Source organism: Mirounga angustirostris, unplaced genomic scaffold (genome assembly GCF_029215605.1).
Source record: "Mirounga angustirostris isolate CCGP_5_RB_7025 unplaced genomic scaffold, mMirAng1.0.hap1 SCAF_1, whole genome shotgun sequence".
Lineage (NCBI taxonomy): Eukaryota > Metazoa > Chordata > Mammalia > Carnivora > Phocidae > Mirounga > Mirounga angustirostris.
Window position 1 is genome coordinate 82,182,123 of NW_026991709.1, and position 18,559 is coordinate 82,200,681.

General features: G+C 41.5%; 1 protein-coding gene across 4 annotated transcripts in view; it reads left to right on the forward strand.

Moving 5' to 3' along the window:
- MCF2L2 (MCF.2 cell line derived transforming sequence-like 2) overlaps window positions 1-18,559 on the forward strand; it is a 247,500-nt gene that overhangs the window by 116,635 nt on the left and 112,306 nt on the right. For all 4 annotated transcript variants that reach the window (XM_064584686.1, XM_064584683.1, XM_064584689.1 and 1 more), the window contains 3 exons: window positions 208-399; window positions 6,980-7,157; window positions 13,058-13,137. In XM_064584686.1, the coding sequence (XP_064440756.1) occupies window positions 208-399; window positions 6,980-7,157; window positions 13,058-13,137 (450 nt within the window). The remainder of the gene's footprint in view (window positions 1-207; window positions 400-6,979; window positions 7,158-13,057; window positions 13,138-18,559) is intronic.

Below are 18,559 nucleotides of genomic sequence, written 5' to 3' on the forward strand. Positions count from 1 at the left end.
AATGGACAGACATAAAATTAGTTTGGGTTTGTCCACCGTAGAGTTGTGTTAGGAGTGGTTAGACTTATGAACTTTATGCTGTCCCACAACAATTTTCCGTTGTCTCAGGATCCTTCTAGACCACAGATAAGCTCAGGCGTCCTGAGGGTTGTGGTGGCTGAGTTGTGGTCAGGCTGACTGTGTAGGGCACTGTGTTTCTTTTGAAAGGTCAGCCAGTGGTGTGAAGCAGGAATCTACCTTTTGGCTTCCCAAGCTGTAGACAAATGCCAGTCACGAGAGGGGGTTGACGTTGCCTTGAACGACATTGAGGCATTCCTGAGTACAGCGAAGGAGTACCAGTTGCCCAGCCACATGGAGTTTTACAGCCAGTTCGAGTTGATACTCACCATTGACGTCAAGGTAATGTTTCTGGGTTATTTTAATCTTGTGGTTGGAAAGGAAGCACTGGGTGGCCTTTTGCCTATTGCTTAAGAAAGTCCCGGTAGGATGTACTGAGCAGGCTCACCAGTTCCTGAGTCTCAGGTGGCATCCTAGCCTCTGTGCTTCCTGGCAATCTGACCCTTCATGGTCTGACCCAAATAACACCTTCAGTAATTCGTTTCTCTCCAGATGCTCATGAGCATCTCTGATGTATCATGCACTGTGCTGAGGACACAGCAATGAGAAGAAATAAACACGGTTCCATCCCTGATGGAATTTAGTGGGAGAGGCTGACATTAATAAATGTCAAACACAAAACGTAAGAATGTGTTACAAGCTGAGATAAGTACTGGGAAGGAGAGATTTAGGATCATGTGATAGAAGAACTTGACCTTGATTGGGGATCACTTGAGCCAAGTCCTGGAGAATGAGTAGAGATAATGGGGGAGCCTTTCCAGACCAGAAGTAATAGCATGTGCAGAGGACACAGGGCTGGAGGGAAGCTGGCACAAGTGCAGAACCCAAAGGCCAGGGTGGCTGGAGTACAGAGAGCAAACGAAGGGGGTTTGGGGTGAGATAAGAGAGGGGCAGATGAGGCAGAACTTTAAGGGCCACATTGAGGAGTTTGGGTTTTATTCTAAGAGCACTGGGAAGTCACTGAAGGATTTAAGCAGGGGAATAACTTGATTGGATTTGCATTTTGAGAGGAGCACTGTTCTATGAAGTCAGCAGAATTATGGATAGCCCATCTTCCTCCAAGATTCACATCACCTTGTATGTATCTCTCCCGTAGGACCTTCTTTACTTCTTTTGAGTCACAGAATCTGATTCACATACTTTCAGGGTTCTTGCATACTCAGAGTGATTGAAGGGAGTTTGAGGTAGGCACTTTTTACCAAGATATGGGCAGGATTTAGGGAACCCAGTAGGGATGGTGAAGGTCCCTGGGGCTACAAGCAAGAAACAGGAAGCAGTTACCACCCATAAGCATAAAGGGCAAAGGAGAACCCAGGAGGCACTGTAGCTGTGACCGTGAGAGGCGCTAGTAAGGGCTGTGGTCTTGGCCAGAGGGGTGCAACCACCGATGGGGGAATATATATCCCTACTCTCCTTGCTCTCTCTTTTGGATTTCCTGGTAGTGCTTCCTATTGGCCAAGGCAATTAAAAGCCCATGGGCAAGTGAGCCTATTCAACAGAGTCTGTAGAGGTCAGCTTCCTGGGACACAGAGCTGGGAAAAAAAGATGTAGTAGGGTGACAAATAGGGAATATCCAGCATATATAACTTTTCTAATTAATTTTATGGGATACCCTAAAGTCCATCCATGGATTCAGGCTAATAGCCTTTGCTATAATATGTTACATACCGTACTGTATTCTACTTACTCTATTTTTTTTTTTAAAGATTTTATTTATTTATTTGACACAGAGAGAGACACACAGCAAGAGAGAGGGAACACAAGCAGGGGGAGTGGGAGAGAAAGAAGCAGGCTTCCCATGGAGCAGGGAGCCCAATGCGGGGCTCGATCCCAGGACCCTGGGATCATGACCTGAGCCGAAGGCGGACACTTAACGACTGAGCCACCCAGGTGCCCCTGAAGGCAGACGCTTAACCGACTGAGCCACCCAGGCACCCCTACTTATTTACTTTAAATGTCTGTCTTGCTTATTACACTGGGAGCTCCTGAAGGGCAGGAGCCTCATTTATTTCTGTGTCCCTGTGCCTAGCTTTTGCCTGGGGTCCAGTCCGTATTTGTTGAGCAAGCGGGCAGGCAGGTGGCAGAGTGGGCCAAGTACAGTGGAGGCAGCTCAATGTGGAGTTGTACCTTAATGATGTTCTTTCCCTGAAACCTTTTGGTGGTAAGGTGTGATCTTGGTAAGGGATGGGGGATGGGTAGGCAGACACCTTCCCCCAACACAAGGACTTCCTTGCAGAGGGAACAAAGGGACAGCCCTCTGGTGGAGGTTCTACACTGCAGACCCAGTGTTGGTAGCTCCAGGTCAGATTCCTAAGGCAGGATAGTCTCACCCAGCTCCAACTCCATTAGCTGCTCAAATGAGTGTATTAGGTCAACCAGGGAGATTTGTGGCTACAGCTGCTGTTCTGGCCACAACTTCAGCAAACTTCCTGGCCATACCACCTACCAGGAAACGAATAAAACTTAATAAACCATCTCTGGAAAATAAGCAGAAACATGGAGGAAGGAGAGGATTATAAGAGAAATATTTTTTTAAATCCTATATGTCAAATGGATCAAAATAGCCCCCAAACCCATCTTTTCTTCTTTTGGTTTGGAGTAAAATTTTAGGTTATAAAACTTAAATATCCTGTTGTGTCAGAGAAAGTTTTGTCCACTGAGAAGTAATGACTTTGCTGTCAAAACTGGTACTCTATACATATAGAAATATTATTCCTAGCTATATGTGTATGTAGATATGGTACAGACACATGTATCTTTTTATTTTGACAACTGAGATAGCCTAGAAGCGGACACCCCCCAGTGTCAATGAGCACATCTAGCACTGAGATCTTGGTTTCTAATACCATTCTTCAATAAAAGACTCCGGAGCTCCTTGGAGAAATGGCTGATTCTAGGGCTAGGGCAGGGAATATACAAGATGATCCTAGAGCATCTTGTAGTGCCAGAAGGAACTACTAAAAACAAAACAACAAACCACAGTGATGGGACATAGGCAGCAACCGAAAAGAACGCCCATGGCCAATGCTAGAACAATTTGAGCAATAAAGTTAATAAAGTGGTTTTGGATTACAACCCAAAGTATAAAATACATATCCATGAATCCATTCTCTTATAAATAAATGATGGAATAAATAAATAAATAAATGGGGCAGAAGAAACTCATCTCCCGTGCAGAAGCATTCTAAATTATTTATGTAGTTACTTTGCCCTCAAGGAGGTAGAGCATAATTTCCCAACCCTTAAATGTGGTCTGTACATAGTGACTTCCTTTCAAAGAATACAGTATGGGGAGGGAGAAACAAAAAGTGACTTTATGGTGAAGTTACTTTACACACACGACCTCAGCTAGGTGGCATAGGTCAACATCAACAGTGTTGTCATGCAGAAATGATGTACTTTGATATGATGTGATGAACATGACACTTTATTTCCATGATCTTACCCCCACAACCCATAGCTCTGGGCTAATTATGAGAAAAACATCAGATAAATCCCAACTAAGGGACATGCTACAAAATATCTGACCAATACTCCTCAAGATAGTCAAGGTCATCAAAAACCAGGAAAAGCTGAGAAACTGTCACAGCCAAGAGGAATCTAAGAAGTCATGACAACTACATGTAATGTGTCCTGGATGGGACCCTGGGGGGAAAAGTGCATTAGGTAAAATTAGTTTTAACTAATTCTAAGTTTTAACTAATTTAACTAAGTCTAACTAACGTATGGACTTTATTTAATAATAATATTTTATTTATTTATTTATTTATTTATATAAAATAAATATTTATAATATTTATTTTAATAATAAAAATAGCAATCAATATTCTATTAATTGTAAGAAATATACCATACTAATGAAAACTGTTAAGATAGGAGAAACTGGGTGGTCTATATGGGAACTCTGTGTACTATTTTTTACTTTTTTCTGAAATTCTAAAACTATTTGAAGAAGTAAAATTTATTTCTAAAACACTGGTACTCTATGTCTAAACAATTGAATCTGTTACATTTAAGACATAGTGATTATCAAAACTACATCTACAATTAAACTGTTGTTCTTGTACCAGGCACCCTGTCTGTCTGAGGCTCTTCAAGTGCTTTTCTGCAATACATTGCTACTCCATCACTCTCTTGGTGCTGCTGTTTTGATTTTTTTCCCTTGTTCACTTTCACCACCCAGCCTAGAAAATGAAACAATCGAAGTAACAAATAGCAACATTCAATTCTTTAAATATTCACTGGGAACCCAGTTTGTGCTTTGTTCCCGGACTACAATAATGAAAGTCACAATCCCTATCATGAAGGGGGTGGCAGTTTAGTGGAAGACAAACATGTCTCCAGTAAGTGCCTGTTGGTCCAAGAGCATGGAATGGAAGAGACAGTGGGGCACGTAGGGGAGGTAAAGGTCAGCTCAGCCTGGGAGGTCAGGGTGTCATAGGAGAAGATGCCTAAATTTGGTCTGGAAGATTGGGTAGGAGTTTTCAAGGGAGACAAAGCAGAGGGAGGGAACCTCAGCAGAAGGAAGAGGTGGTGCAAAGGCAGAGAGACTGGAAACAAGAACATTCCTGGAACTGCCATAGCTGGAGGCTGGAGGTAGGGGTGGGGACTAGTGGAAGTTAGACTGGACAGAAATCAGGGTAGTTAATGAAGGGTCCAGTGTTTCATGAGGAGTCTGGACTGTATCCCAGCAGGGCATTTAAACAAGGAAGTTACCTGATTAGATTTAGCTCCAGGAAAGCTAATTCTGATTGTGGTATGAAGAATGGATTTGCAAGTAAAAAGACTTCTCCTCTTCTGAGCTGAGGGATTTAGGGTTTCTTCTGACCACCTCACCATTTCCAGGATTCACCCTGGGATCTTAAGGGAGAGATGCAAAAGGGCAAAGGTGATTCAAGTCCTGTCCTGTCCAAGTGGTGAGCCGGGAGCTCCAGCATGTGGCACTGACCTCACATCAGGGCTGTATACCATACACCACTGATTTGACAGTCATTCTTTCGGTCAGATTTCTTGATATTTGTGCAGCAGTTAACACCTGTGACTCAGTTTCCTAGCTTATCACTGGGCTGGCCACCAGGTCTCATCACCGTCACCCCAGAAACACAAACTGACATTGCCTAATCCTGACATAAGGGGATTTGGTTTCTTTTGGGATCTGAACTCAGCTGTTTTGTCAGAACCTCTAGTCGGCTGTACAACTGAGCTTCCTGAGGCCAGAAGCACATTCTCTGAAGAGACATTTTATTTTTATTTATTTTTATTTTTTTAAAGATTTTATTTATTTATTTGACACAGAGAGAGACAGCGAGAGAGGGACACAAGCAGGGGGAGTGGGAGAGGGAGAAGCAGGCTTCCCGCTGAGCCGGGAGCCCAATGCGGAACTTGATCCGGGATCATGACCTGAGCCGAAGGCAGACACTTAACCGACTGAGCCACCCAAGTGCCCCTGAAGAGACCTTTTAAATACAAGCCCCACCTTGTGGTGTGTGTATTTGCACAGGGTCTGCAAACTATAGCCTGTGCGCCAAAACTGCTTGCCACCTACTTTTATAAAGTTTTATCAGAACACAGCCACACTCATTCATTTACGGAGTATATGTTATCTCTGACTGCTTTTATGCTACAACATCAGAGGTCAGTAGTCGTAACAGAGACCAGATGGTCTGCAAAGCCTGAAATACTTACTCTTTGGTCCTTTACAGAAAAATTTTGCTGACCGTCCAGGTCTGTACTCAGACCCCACGAGGACTGAGACCAGCACTAGATGTTGGAGGAGAGGTCAGCCTTGACAGGACCCTCAGGCTGTAGGTGAACGGTTGTTCCGTAACTGACAGGGTAGTCCTCCCTCAGGGCTCTTGGCTCTTTCCCTCAGAAGATGGCCCTACATAAAAAAAGACACATTTACTTTTCCACTTGCGAAATGTGGCAACCTCCCCAAGTGTGTGCTGAGCCTGTACTTTCGGGATGAGGCATCCTCAGAGCACCCTGCATGGCTTGTGGTGGTTGAGCTCTTCTAATTTGGGGTCCTTTCCTTGGTGGCTAAAATCATCCAGGAGACGGATGTTAGACGTGAGATGTCTGACATCCGTCACAGTTGGCATGACAAAGAAGAGACTACCCACTTCCCTTGATCTGCCAGAGGTCAGAGGCCAGAAGAAACATATTTAGCTAAATTTAGGCCTTGGTGAAATTCGAAGACTTCCAGGCCTTGTTTCTTATTCTCTTGGACCTTTGCCTTAGAACATATAGTCAGTTATGGGAATGTCTGGGAGTTTCATCTTTCCCTTGGTATTTTTTCAGCTTACTTCTTTACTACTCATGAATAGAGAAGGTGTCCCACAGAATAAAATTTAAATGTTTCTCCTAGGGTGTTTGGGGTTCCCTTGATCCTGCCTCAGTATATAGCCAACTCTTTCCCCCAGAACACTTAAACTCTTTTCTGCTTCAGGGCCTTTATTCGGGGTATACCTCTTATTTTGAAACCTTCCTGTTTTGTAAAGTGGCCTAATGTCCTTTATTCATAGTCTGTGGCATCCTCTTCTACTACTAATGGACGTGGCTTCATGAACATTTATCCGCTTAATATATATTTACTGAGTGCTACTCTGTGCTAGGCAGTGTTCTAGGCATGGAGATACAATAGTGAAAAGGATATGATTGTTGTCCATCAAGTGAGAGATGCAGACTCGCAGAATCACAATTCTGGTGCAGGGCGAGTTGTGCCATGACTTGCGTATGGATAGAAGGGTCACCTGAAGGAAGTGAAACTGGGGGAAGAGGGGAAGAAGGGAGAAAGGGAAAGCTTCATGTCCTCAGGCTCAGTGCAGAGTGACCTGGTCATGATTTGCTTTTGTTCTTACAGGCCAGAGCCCAGGAAGTCCTGCAGAAGCTGGGCGATGTGCAGGAAATATTTCACAAGAGGCAAATGAGTCTGATGAAACTGGCCGCCAGACAAACTCGCCCAGTGCAACCTGTGGCCCCCCATCCTGAGTCCTCCCCAAAATGGGTGTCACCAAAAACCAGCCAGCCCTGCACCTTAGGTAGGTTATTTGGGGGGAGGAATCTTTGTGCCCTTATGTTTCATCTGTGCTCATGAGGGTTGAGATTGTGCCTGTTTAAGATGCATAAATGGTTGTTGTTTTGACAAATATTATTTAAAATAAACTACAGATATGGAATAGTAAGGCATTGAAGACTTTATAGAGTTAGATAAAACTGAGTGCCTGTGTACAAGGAGACACTCACAGTCTAGAGGAGGAATAATATAAATGTGCAAATAACATCAGCATGAAATAGACTCCATTAAGGACCTTTAAAATGCTCACAAGATTCTATTATCAGTCCAGTGGTAAAATTGGTTCTTTGTAAAGAATAAAACAATAGATAAGTCCTTACACCAGTCCTGCATGGTCTTGATTATGAGAGCTTATTAGTAAGTCTTGAGATCAGGTAGTGTTAAGTCTTCCAACTTTGTTCTTTGTCAAGATTATTTTGGCTATTTTAGGTCCTTTCCATTTCCATATAAATTTTAGACTCACTTTTTAATTTCTGCTGAGATTATGCTTGAGGTTGCACTAAATTTATAGATCAGTTTGGGGAGAATTGTTATCATACCAATATCGAATCTTACAATTCATAAATGTTATAACTATTTATTTAGGTCTTCTCTAATTTCTCTTGGCAGTATAGAAGTTTTTTGGTTTTGGTTTTGGTTTGCTCTTTTTTTAAGTTTTTATTTAAGTTCCAGTTAGTTAACATACAGTGTAATATCAGTTTCAGGTGTGCAATATAGTGATTCAGTACTTGCATACATCACCTGGTGCTCATCAGAGCAAGTGCTCTTCTTTTTTTTTTTTTTTTTTAAGATTTTATTTATTTATTCATTAGAGACAGAGAGAGAAGCAGAGGGAGAAGCAGGCTCCCAAGGAGCAGGGAGCCCGATGCGGGACTCGATCCCAGGACCCTGAGGTCATGACCTGAGCCAAAGGCAGACGCTTAACCATCTGAGCCACCCAGGCGCCCAGCAAGTGCTCTTCTTAATCCCCATCACTTGTTTAACCCATCCCCTGCCCACCCCCTCTGGTAACCGTCAGTTTGGTCTCTATAGCTTGAGTCTGTTTCTTGGTTTCCCTCTCTCTCGTTTTTTTCCCCTTTGCTCATTTGATTTGTTTCCTAAATTTCACATACGAGTGAAATCATATGGTATTTGGCAGTATAGTAGGTTTGAGTGTAGAGGTCTTAGGCATTTCATGTTTTTTTTTAAAACTGTATTAAATGGAATTTACCATATTTAACTATTAATAGGAATATATTTCTGTATAAGATACAACCAGGTCATCTGTGAATAGAGACCTTCTGTTTCAATCTTTATGCTTTTTTCCCCTTGCCTTACTATAATGGCCGAAACCTCCAATACAGTGTTGAATAGACATGGTGAGAGCAGACATCCTTGTCTTTCCCAATGTTAAGGCAAAGAGTTCCTTTTTTACTTTAAAGTATGATGTTAACAGTAAGTTTTTCACAGAGGCCTTTTATCAGATTGAGGAATTTCCCTTCTCTTCCTACTTTGATGAGAGTTTTCATCATGAATGATTGTTGACTTTTTTCAGATGCTCTTTTTGGTGCATCTGTTGAAATGATTATATAGTTTTTCTCCTTTATTTGTTAATATGGTGGATTACAATGATTTATTTTCAAATGTTAAAACAATTGTACATTCCTGGGGTAAACTACTCTTGGATATGTTATATATGTTATTTGTTACTCTGTGATTTGAAACTCTGTTATTAAGCACATACATGTTCATAATTGTTATGTCTTCCAGATATTCTGGCCCTCTTCTAATTAGGAAACATCTCTCCTTCCCTCCTTATCTTTTTTTTTTTTTTTAAAGATTTTATTTATTTGACAGAGAGAGACACAGTGAGAGAGGGAACACAAGCAGGGGAAGTGGGAGAGGGAGAAGCAGGCTTCCCACTGAGCAGGAAGCCCAATGCGGGACTCGATCCCAGGACCCTGGGATCAGCACCTGAGCCGAAGGCAGACACTTAACAACTGAGCCACCCAGGTGCCCCTTCCCTCCTTATCTTTAGTAATACTCCTTGTCCTGAAGTCTATTTTGTCTGATACTAATATAGCATTCCAGCTTTCTTATGTTTAGTGTTTGCATAATATATTTTTTCCATTCTTCTATTTCTTTGTTTTTAAAGTAGATTTCTTGTAAGATATGCTTATATTTGGGTCTTGACTTTTTTTAAAAAAGATTTTATTTATTTGAGAGAGAGAGAGCATGCACAAAAGAGTGCACGGGGGGTGGGGGGGGCAGAGGGAGAGGGAGAGGCAGGCTTCCTGCTGAGCAGGGAGCCCCAGGCAGGGCTCAGGGCTCGATCCCAGGACCCTGGGATCATGACCCAAGTGGAAAGCACGTGCTTAACTGACTGAGCCACCCAAGTGCCCCAATTGGGTCTTTACTTTTTAATACATTCTGTTAACCTCTGCCTTCTGATTGGAGTATTTAGTCCATTTATATACAATGTAATTATTGATATAGTTGGATTTAGAGCTATAATTTTGTTATTTGTTGTTTATTTTCTCATTTTTTCACTCTGTTCCTCCTTTTCTGTCTTCTTTTGGGTTAGCAATTTTTTTTTTAGTGTTCTTTTTAATTCTTAGCATACCTCTTTGCATTGTTTTTCTCAGATATATGCTTATGTATAGTCTTTTATATTTTATATATAGTCTTTTACATCTACTCTCTTATTCAGTCATTTCCAGTGTTCTTTTTATTCCTTATTGTAGATCTGAATCATCACTTTGTGTCATTCTCTTCAGGCTACAGAGCTTCCTATGCATTTCTTGTGCAGATCTGTTGACAACAGATTCTTTTGGTTTTTATTTATCTGAAAATTATGGGGTCTTGGTACTTCTCCATTTCATTTGGTTTACAGTCCCCTGTCGCCCATCACATATTGCACTTTTTAGAAGCAGCCTTGATAAGAGTTTAGTGCATTTTTTTCTTGAATTTTCTGTGCACACACATACACACACACTCAACACACACAACCATGCACACTCAATACACTTATGCTCACATCCTGCTCACACAAACAGATACACACATAGAGACATCTTTTTGGATCGCTAGAAATAGGACTTGATTCTCCTTAATTCTCATTTAGGGCTCTTTCCCAAAAATAAATTATGTTCACTTCTGTGATTTTTCTTATGTCATTGTTTTAAGGGTTATATGTTTGTTACAAGTAAATAAAGCAGAATGATAGCTTGTTTCTCTCTCTCTCTTTTTATTTTTTCACAAGATCTCATAATGGACAATGACCCTATAGCATAAATAGATCTTTGTCATATCTGAACAGGTATCATTGACTTTGGCCAGACATCTTGCTCATTTTGCAGAACAATTCTGCACTTTTGTTTTGGATAGTAACGGCTGAGTATGGATTCAGGCAAGTCACTAACAGGATTTTCAAACACATTTTATCTGATTCCTTAGTAACTGAGTCTGTTCCAAGATAAACCATTATATTTCACAGTGTAAGGAACGTGAGGGAGCTGGAATCTTGGCTCTGACTCTTGTTAGCTGAGTGCCTTGGGTATGCAACATTTAACCTCTCTAAAGTTTATAAGGAATGTGAAAAAATTCTTTTGTGGCTATAATAATAGCTAAAATGTACTGTTTACCATGATCTAAACACTTTGCATATATTAACTCATTAAGCCTCATAACAACCCTCTACTGTAGGTTTTCTCATATTTCCATACTTTACAGATGAAGAAGCTAAGGCACAGAGATTACTCTGATAGATAGGTGTCTTGTACATGGAAGAGCAACACTTGAATGCTGGCAGTGTGGCTCCTTGCCCCAGCCTTGAACTTCATTGCTGTACTTACAGTGGGAAGGGTGGTGCTTCTCAGTCATGGATGTTGCCAGTTATAATGTACGTACTCCTAGCATCTAGTTATTATGCCTAGAATCACTCAGCTTACAGGGATCTGGCAGAGAATGAGGAGCCCAAAGGATTGTTCATTCTTATGAAGTAGCTGCAGTGGTCATATAATAGGGGCAGCAAACAGTGCACTTCACTATAGATTTCAATAATACCTATGAAAAAATCCATAGAAAGCCCAAGTGGATTCCAGTTGACTCACAGAACCTGAGGGTTGGGAGGAATCTCTGGAGGCCACTGTTCACCACAGATAAGAATCAGAGTGATATGTTGGGGGCATTAGGTGGATGGCATTTTGGCCATGGGACCTAGAAATGCTCAGATTCTTAGGTTGTTCACAGGTATCCTGTGACTTTTCCAAGGGAATTGTATATACAGGGGTGTTGACCGTGACAAGAACTCAAAGTATCACTTACTTATTTTTTTTTTTTAATTTATTTGTGAGAGAGAGAATGAGAGACAGAGAGCATGAGAGGGAGGAGGATCAGAGGGAGAAGCAGACTCCCTGCTGAGCAGGGAGCCCGATGCGGGACTCGATCCCGGGACTCCAGGATCATGACCTGAGCCGAAGGCAGTCGCTTAACCAACTGAGCCACCCAGGCGCCCAGTATCACTTACTTATTAGCCTTTCAGCCATCATCCCCAATGCGGCCCTCTGGTAATGCTGGGTTAGAAAGCCTCAAGGCCTAACCAGGGCTTCTCCTCCTCAAGTCCCATTCTTGTTGCCAAATGACCTTGGAGGCCTGAGGAAAGGATATCTCCCAGGTGTTGCAAGAGCTCTGTGGAAAGAAGGGGAGGGAGACAGAGTGACAGAGAGACAGAGAGAGGAGAGCAAGAATAAGACAGCCCAGTTCCATCCTGACTCAGCTAATTGATTCTTCACATAGTTGTCTCATCCACTAATGTGGTTCCTCAGTTCTAGAATCCAACTATTAGAGTAGCAACAATTTCTGGCTGGGGCAGACATAGACATCCTCTTATAGAATCATAGTATGATTATGTGAGTGTGGGGGGGTTGCGTGTGTGTGTGTGTGTGTGTGTGTGTGTATGTGTATGGAGAGACAGAGGGAGAGAACACTTTCAAGAAGACCGTAAGGAAATGGTTGTGTTTAAGTGGTAAGATTTTAGTATTTTTTAAATTGTCTATAATAAGCACAAATTAACTACCTGTGTAATAAAAAATATATTCAATAAATGTATTATCTAGAATTGAATCTGGTCTTCTAATCCAAGAGCAACATTCAACTGCGGTATTATATAGTACAAAGATAAATGCTAAAGCAGCAGTGCATAAAAGAATCCATGAAGTTTGAATGTCAAGGAAGACTTCTTAACTTGGGGGAAGGGTACGTGAGACCTCCCTGTATGTTTCTTTGCAACCTTATGTGAATCCGTAATTCAAAATACAAGAAAGTGACCTTTTCACTGAGCCTTAAAAATGGAAATGATGGGGGCGCCTGGGTGGCTCAGTCGTTAAGCGTCTGCCTTCAGCTCAGGTCGTGATCCCAGGGTCCTGGGATCGAGGCCCGCATCAGGCTCCCTGCCTGGCGGGAAGCCTGCTTCTCCCTTTCCCACTCCCCCTGCTTGTGTTCCCTCTCTAGCTGTCTCTCTCTCTCTCTCTGTCAAATAAATAAAATCTTTAAAAAAAAAAATGGAAATGATGGAAATCCTCTCGTTTTTACCACATTATGTTTATTGATTTGTTGTAGTTTGATGTTCCATGCAGTGTTGTGTGTAACTTTTGTCTCTTTGGATCAAATGTTAAATGCCTGGGGTCAAGGGCTGTTTCTTTTCTGCATCTCTCCTTCACCTCCAATTTCATCTCCCACCTTGCAAATCACCACAGCAGCTCAGTTAAGCTTTGTTATTCAGTTGGCCCAACCCAGTCCAGGTGCTCATCCAAGCCAGGCTATACGCTCTGGGTTATTTATAAGCTGAGTTGCCAAATTAATGGCATATTTTCTTTGTCTCTCTAGCTCCTCTTCAGAGGACATCTGAGGAAACTTATACAGGGACATTGGAAAAGGAAGACGATGAGACTAAATTTGAAGTCAAAGTAAGATCACCTTTCTCTTTTACAGTTAACGATTTCTGATATGAGAGAATATTGTTGCCATAATTACCAATAAATGAAGTTCCCCTATCCCATACCTATCACAGCTCCACATGATGTGGCCATAAAGACATGTTGCACAGACTAGTGCTCTCAAAAGCTGAGTTTTGTAGGATTTGTTCCTTTTCTTTCTTCTTAATTGCAACTAGAAAAACTGGTCATGGATGTAATTGTTGGTAGATATTATGTTATTGAGGGAAAAGTCATTTTGTGCATCCCTATACTCTTGACTTCATATTTAAAATTGGTAGAACAGTGTGTGGTTTGTGTACAAAAAACATGGCTGAATTGCATAGAGCTACACACACTCGCGTGTGTGTACCACCAGTGAACTCTGAATAAACTGTGTAAATTGTGTGAACATAGTTTTCTTGCTTTTAATACTATGCTTTATTTGTGTAAGGTATTAATATTAGAGGAACTTGGGGGAAGGGTACATGAGACCTCCCTGTATGTTTCTTTGCAACCTTATGTGAATCCATAATTACTTCAAAATACAAGTTTAAAAAAAAAAAGCATAAGCTTTGGAATCGGGCAGACCTGCATGGAAGCCACAGAAACCACTCTAAGCCTCCGTTTCTCATCTAGAAAAACGGGCATAACAACAGCTATCATCTGAAACTAATTTTGAGCAGCAAATGGAAATTTGAAAAGTGCCAAGCACCGTATAATTGTAAAGTAACATTATATTTAAATACCCAAATAAAAAATATGTTGCCGCAAAAGCAACCCTAGAAGGGGTCCATTTACCCCTGCCTCACTAAAAAGTGAGTATCTGGCTAATGGAACAGTTCTGAAAGCAGAAGCCGGTAGACCCTGGGTCACTTGCAGTTGAGCAACAGTTTGGACCCACCATCTGTGCCTAATGGGTCTGAATAGAGGACCCCACAGGTATTCCACCGACCATGTTGGAGTCAGGCAGAAAGCGGGTCTCAGACTTTTCTTCCTCAAGGCAGAAACAATGTGGCAAGTGGAGTTCCCAGCAGACTTTTCTTAGAGAGAGAAAGCTGCATTCTTCTGTCTGTTTGGTTATCCTTTCGTAGTTTAGGCAGACGAGGACATTGCTATCACTGTTTCAGAATCCCCTGTGGTGGGAGAAATTGCTTACCATGTCTTCCAGAGTTAAGTAACAGTCTGCAGTTTCACACAGTCGTGATCAGCCATTTAAAAGAGTAAAGAGCAATTTTTTGAAATGGGCAAATGTAATGAAACTTCGCCAGACTTGACATCCATGAAGTCTGTGGAATTATTGAGTGACATAAAAAGGGCTTAACCGTGATCACCTTCAAAACTGAGCATCACCCTACCCATCTCTGTACTCTGGGCTTCAGAGAATCTCATCTCTAAAGGTGAGAGCCATGTCAAGTGCACCAAAGCCCACATCCAGCCCCTGAACTTACGTGCTGTTGCTATTAACCCACAAATCAAAGTGATTTGCACGTACCTCACAGCTCTGTGATTTTCTTTGCCCATCTTTAGACAACATATTTATGGCCTACACACTTTATAAAGATGCCATAGGAGTTGCATGTACATGCATATTCTCATATGAGAGAATCCAAATTCGAGTGAATTATTTCAATAAGTGTGAATAGTAAAAATGAGTGCTGCTGTTTTATTGTTGGGGAAAAAAAGGAAATACAGTCAGTCAGTACAAAGCACCTTTTCTCAGGGAAGACCTGAGGATATTTAAGATGAAAGCTTCTCATAAGCTACACTTATTACTTACTTCGATTTTATTTTTGGTAAATACAGACAATGCAGAAACTAGGGCAGGGGAAGAATTAGAGGCCTATAGGGTTGGCACATGTTGAGTAGAATCCAAGAAGCTCTGACCACTAGACTTTGGTTTCTTCTTTTTTTGGCCTTGCTGCTTATTTAATTCAGACTCCAGGCCCATCCTCACCAACAGCATAGGTACTGGAAAGCCAGCACAAGCCCATGTTACAGTCGTCCTGGGCTTTTGTTGTTGTTTTTCCTTATTGTGACTTCGTCTGTGTATTTAATGCGGGGCTTTTCCTGCAACAACATGTATGTTAACAGTCAAGGCAGTGGAGGAAGCATTTTGGCAAACCGAGGCTGGCCAGACTTCTACTTCTAAACACCAAGGCTATGAGAAGTGTGAGCAGAATCCATATAGTTGTGAACGACCATGAGTAGGAAGGAAGATGGATTTTGAACTAAATCCCCAAATCCTAGACTTAAAAATCAATTCAGGACCAGTAAATGCCATTAGCATTTGACAAGGTAGGTAGTATAACTAGGGAAATCGTCATTCCAAAATATGTAAGAAAACTAGTAAAAAAAAAAAAATGGTAGGTTAGAAAAAAAGGTTTAGATTCATGTCTGTGTGATTTATGGTTTATTAGAAGGGGGGCAGGGAGGTTGACTAACATCAAGAACAATCATTGCTGCTTGTGTTTTGTGGCCGCTGTCCAGGACAGATGACCAGAATACATAACACTGAACTCTGGTGACACTCCTGACATCCTCGACCTGAGGCCTAGACCGCAAAGATGAAATCACAGTGCAAATCATAACATTGTGATAAATACCCCACCTTGCCTTCCTTGGGGAAATGCTCACAGACCAAAAAAAAAAAAAAAAGGAAATAAACCAAAACCACTCATGATTGCCACTACATTCACTGACACTCACTACAACAAAATCATGCTATGAATTTATCATCATCAGGGAACTCATTTCCAAAAAAGGTGTCCTGTCTTCTCAGGTGGAGTAATCCTTGCTTTACTGGTTGGAAGGAGCGTAAGCTGGCTGAGCTCTCGGGCCGTCTGGCAGCCGTGCGGCCATGCGCTAGACTCACTGACGTGGTCTGGGAAAGCCCAGCCGTGGAGGAGATTCGCTGTGGTTGCTGGCAGTGGTGATGTGGCTGGTTCGGGTCCTTTACATCACCAGCTGGAAGCTGAAAGCATGACTCACAGGAGCTGCTTTCTCAGGCTGCTCGCATCACAGCCTCTTCAGAGCTGGAAAGAGGCCAGAGGCTGATGAAAATTCCTTTTTCATGAATGTGAACCCTCAGGATAAAGGCTGAGCTACTGGCTGTGAGCACCAACAAACTGTTCTTGGGCACCTGTTAATGTGGCTTTAGCATAGCAGAGGACTTTTTAGGCTTGCAAGCAAACAGCCTCCTTCATAAAAATTAAAGGGAAAAAAAAAAAAAGCCAAGGCAGTAAGTTACAGAATGGGGAAGTGAGGGAAAGGTTGCTAACACCGATGAGGCCCAGACATTGTGCTGTGTCCTCTACGTACCCGATTTCATCAATACCTTGAGGAAGAAGATTGAGGAAGCTGATGTTTCCCTTGTTTTATCCATGATGCTGCTGAGACTCTGAGAAGTTAAGTAAGTTTCCCTAAGGGTCACACAACTAGCAAATGGTGGAATGGGGATTTGAAACTCGTAGTTTATTTAATCTAACAGTTTACTTATCTATCTAACTTAATCTATTTACCTATAACCTATTAGTTACTTAATCTGCCTATCAGTTGACTTAATCTCTCATACTCTAAATTTCCTCTTCTGCAAAATGGGGAAAAGCAACCTCACAGGTGGTTGATTAAATGAGAACTATATGACTTCAATGACAATGATAATGTTAACAAATCAAAATAAAAATATTTAAAACATGAGAATATATGGGGAGTACCTAGTATGAAGCCTCATATATAGCAGGTTAGTAATTTTAGTTTCCCATTTAATCCCGTGTTTATAGATAGAATGTTCTGTGTAAAAGATGAAAAGTAGCTGAAGGATGGTCAGATTCAGGTCTTAAATTGAATAGCTTCTCCTAATCTTGAATGTGTACTGTTTTGCCAAATGATAGCTGATCAGGCCCAAACTCAGTTCCTTGTTTTCTCACTCCTTTGAATCCCCAAAGCTTTCATTTACCTCTGATTCTCAACAGGAGAACTATATAAACTATAAGCACATTTCAGTGTTCACCCTCTATGATGCTTGACGTCTGGTCATTCAGAAAATCCACCAAATCTTTGAGGCAGCCCCCATCTAAGCTTTCTGAAGAATTTCTAGAACCAAGATTATCAAGGTTTCCTATGTATTGCAGCCCTGAGAAGCTTATTAATAATGCAGATTCTCAGTCTCTACCCTCAGATTGTGACTCAGGAGGGCCAGATATGGTCCAGGAATCTGAATTTTTAACTTTTAAATTTAAAATTTTTAATTTGGTACCTAGAATGCAGGTGGTATAAGGATTGCATTTTTGGTCACACTGGTCCAGAAGCTATATTCATAGTTCATAAAGACCTGGAATAAAGGAGAGCTCATTAAGGTGGCTATAGAACTCTTAGGCTAATATAGAGTCCAGAACTTAGTGAAGTAAGAGTGTGATTATATTAATCTATCAGAATGTACTTTCATTGAGGGAGCTATATGAAAAAGAAGAGAATAACAGTTAAGACCACTGTTGACTTTGCTCTTTGACCAATAAAAAACTGAGATGACTAAAATATTTCATTGGTCCAACCTGGGTGTCTTATTCAGCTCCATTTAATATATATTAAAGCAACTGCTATGGGTCATATGGAAACAATTCTAGCATGGGGCCTGAACTCAGGAAACTTACAAGTTTCATGAGCGAAACTACATATTTCAAATAATTTATAATGTAGAGAAGAATGACATACGTCCAGTAAAAGAAATATAACGTGTTAGAAGGCAGAAGAGGGAACAGTTCCTAACAACGATATTGGGGATATTTTATAAAGGAGATGGCATTTGAACTTAACTTTGAAAAATAAATACAACTTTGAAAGGTGGATAAGACAGAGAAGGGCAGTCAAGATGGGGAAGGATGTAAAGTCTCAAAAGTCTGAAAGGGCATAGGCCATTCTGAGAATGGTTCGAGAAAGCCAGAGAGGTAGACTGGAACAGGTTGCTAAAGGCTTTGGTTAGGAGTTGTTGCCAGGAAGGGCACCTATGTATTAGAAAGATGACTCTGGTATGGCAATGAAGAGTAGACTAGAAGGCAGGCAGGCGGACTAGCTGCCAGCAGGTGCCACAGTCTAGGTGTGACTCCAGTGTTAAGAAACTTCTAATGACAGGAAAAGGGAGATGGGCAGAGCTTATACCAATTAATTCAGATGTCCTCCCCAGTGCCTAGAACACACTACACTGTCTCAGAAAGTGTGATGAATGAGGAGTAGGTCAAGGTGAGAAGAAAGGGGAGAGATTTAAGAGAGGGAAAGAAGATATTGAAGATACCTTAAGATTTCCATCGTGGATCTCTCACTGGATGAATTTGTTGGCTAATATAGAGCACTCAGGAGAAACAGTAGAAAGCGAGGACTTATGAAGGCTGAGTCCAACATTTGTAGGGTTTTATAGATC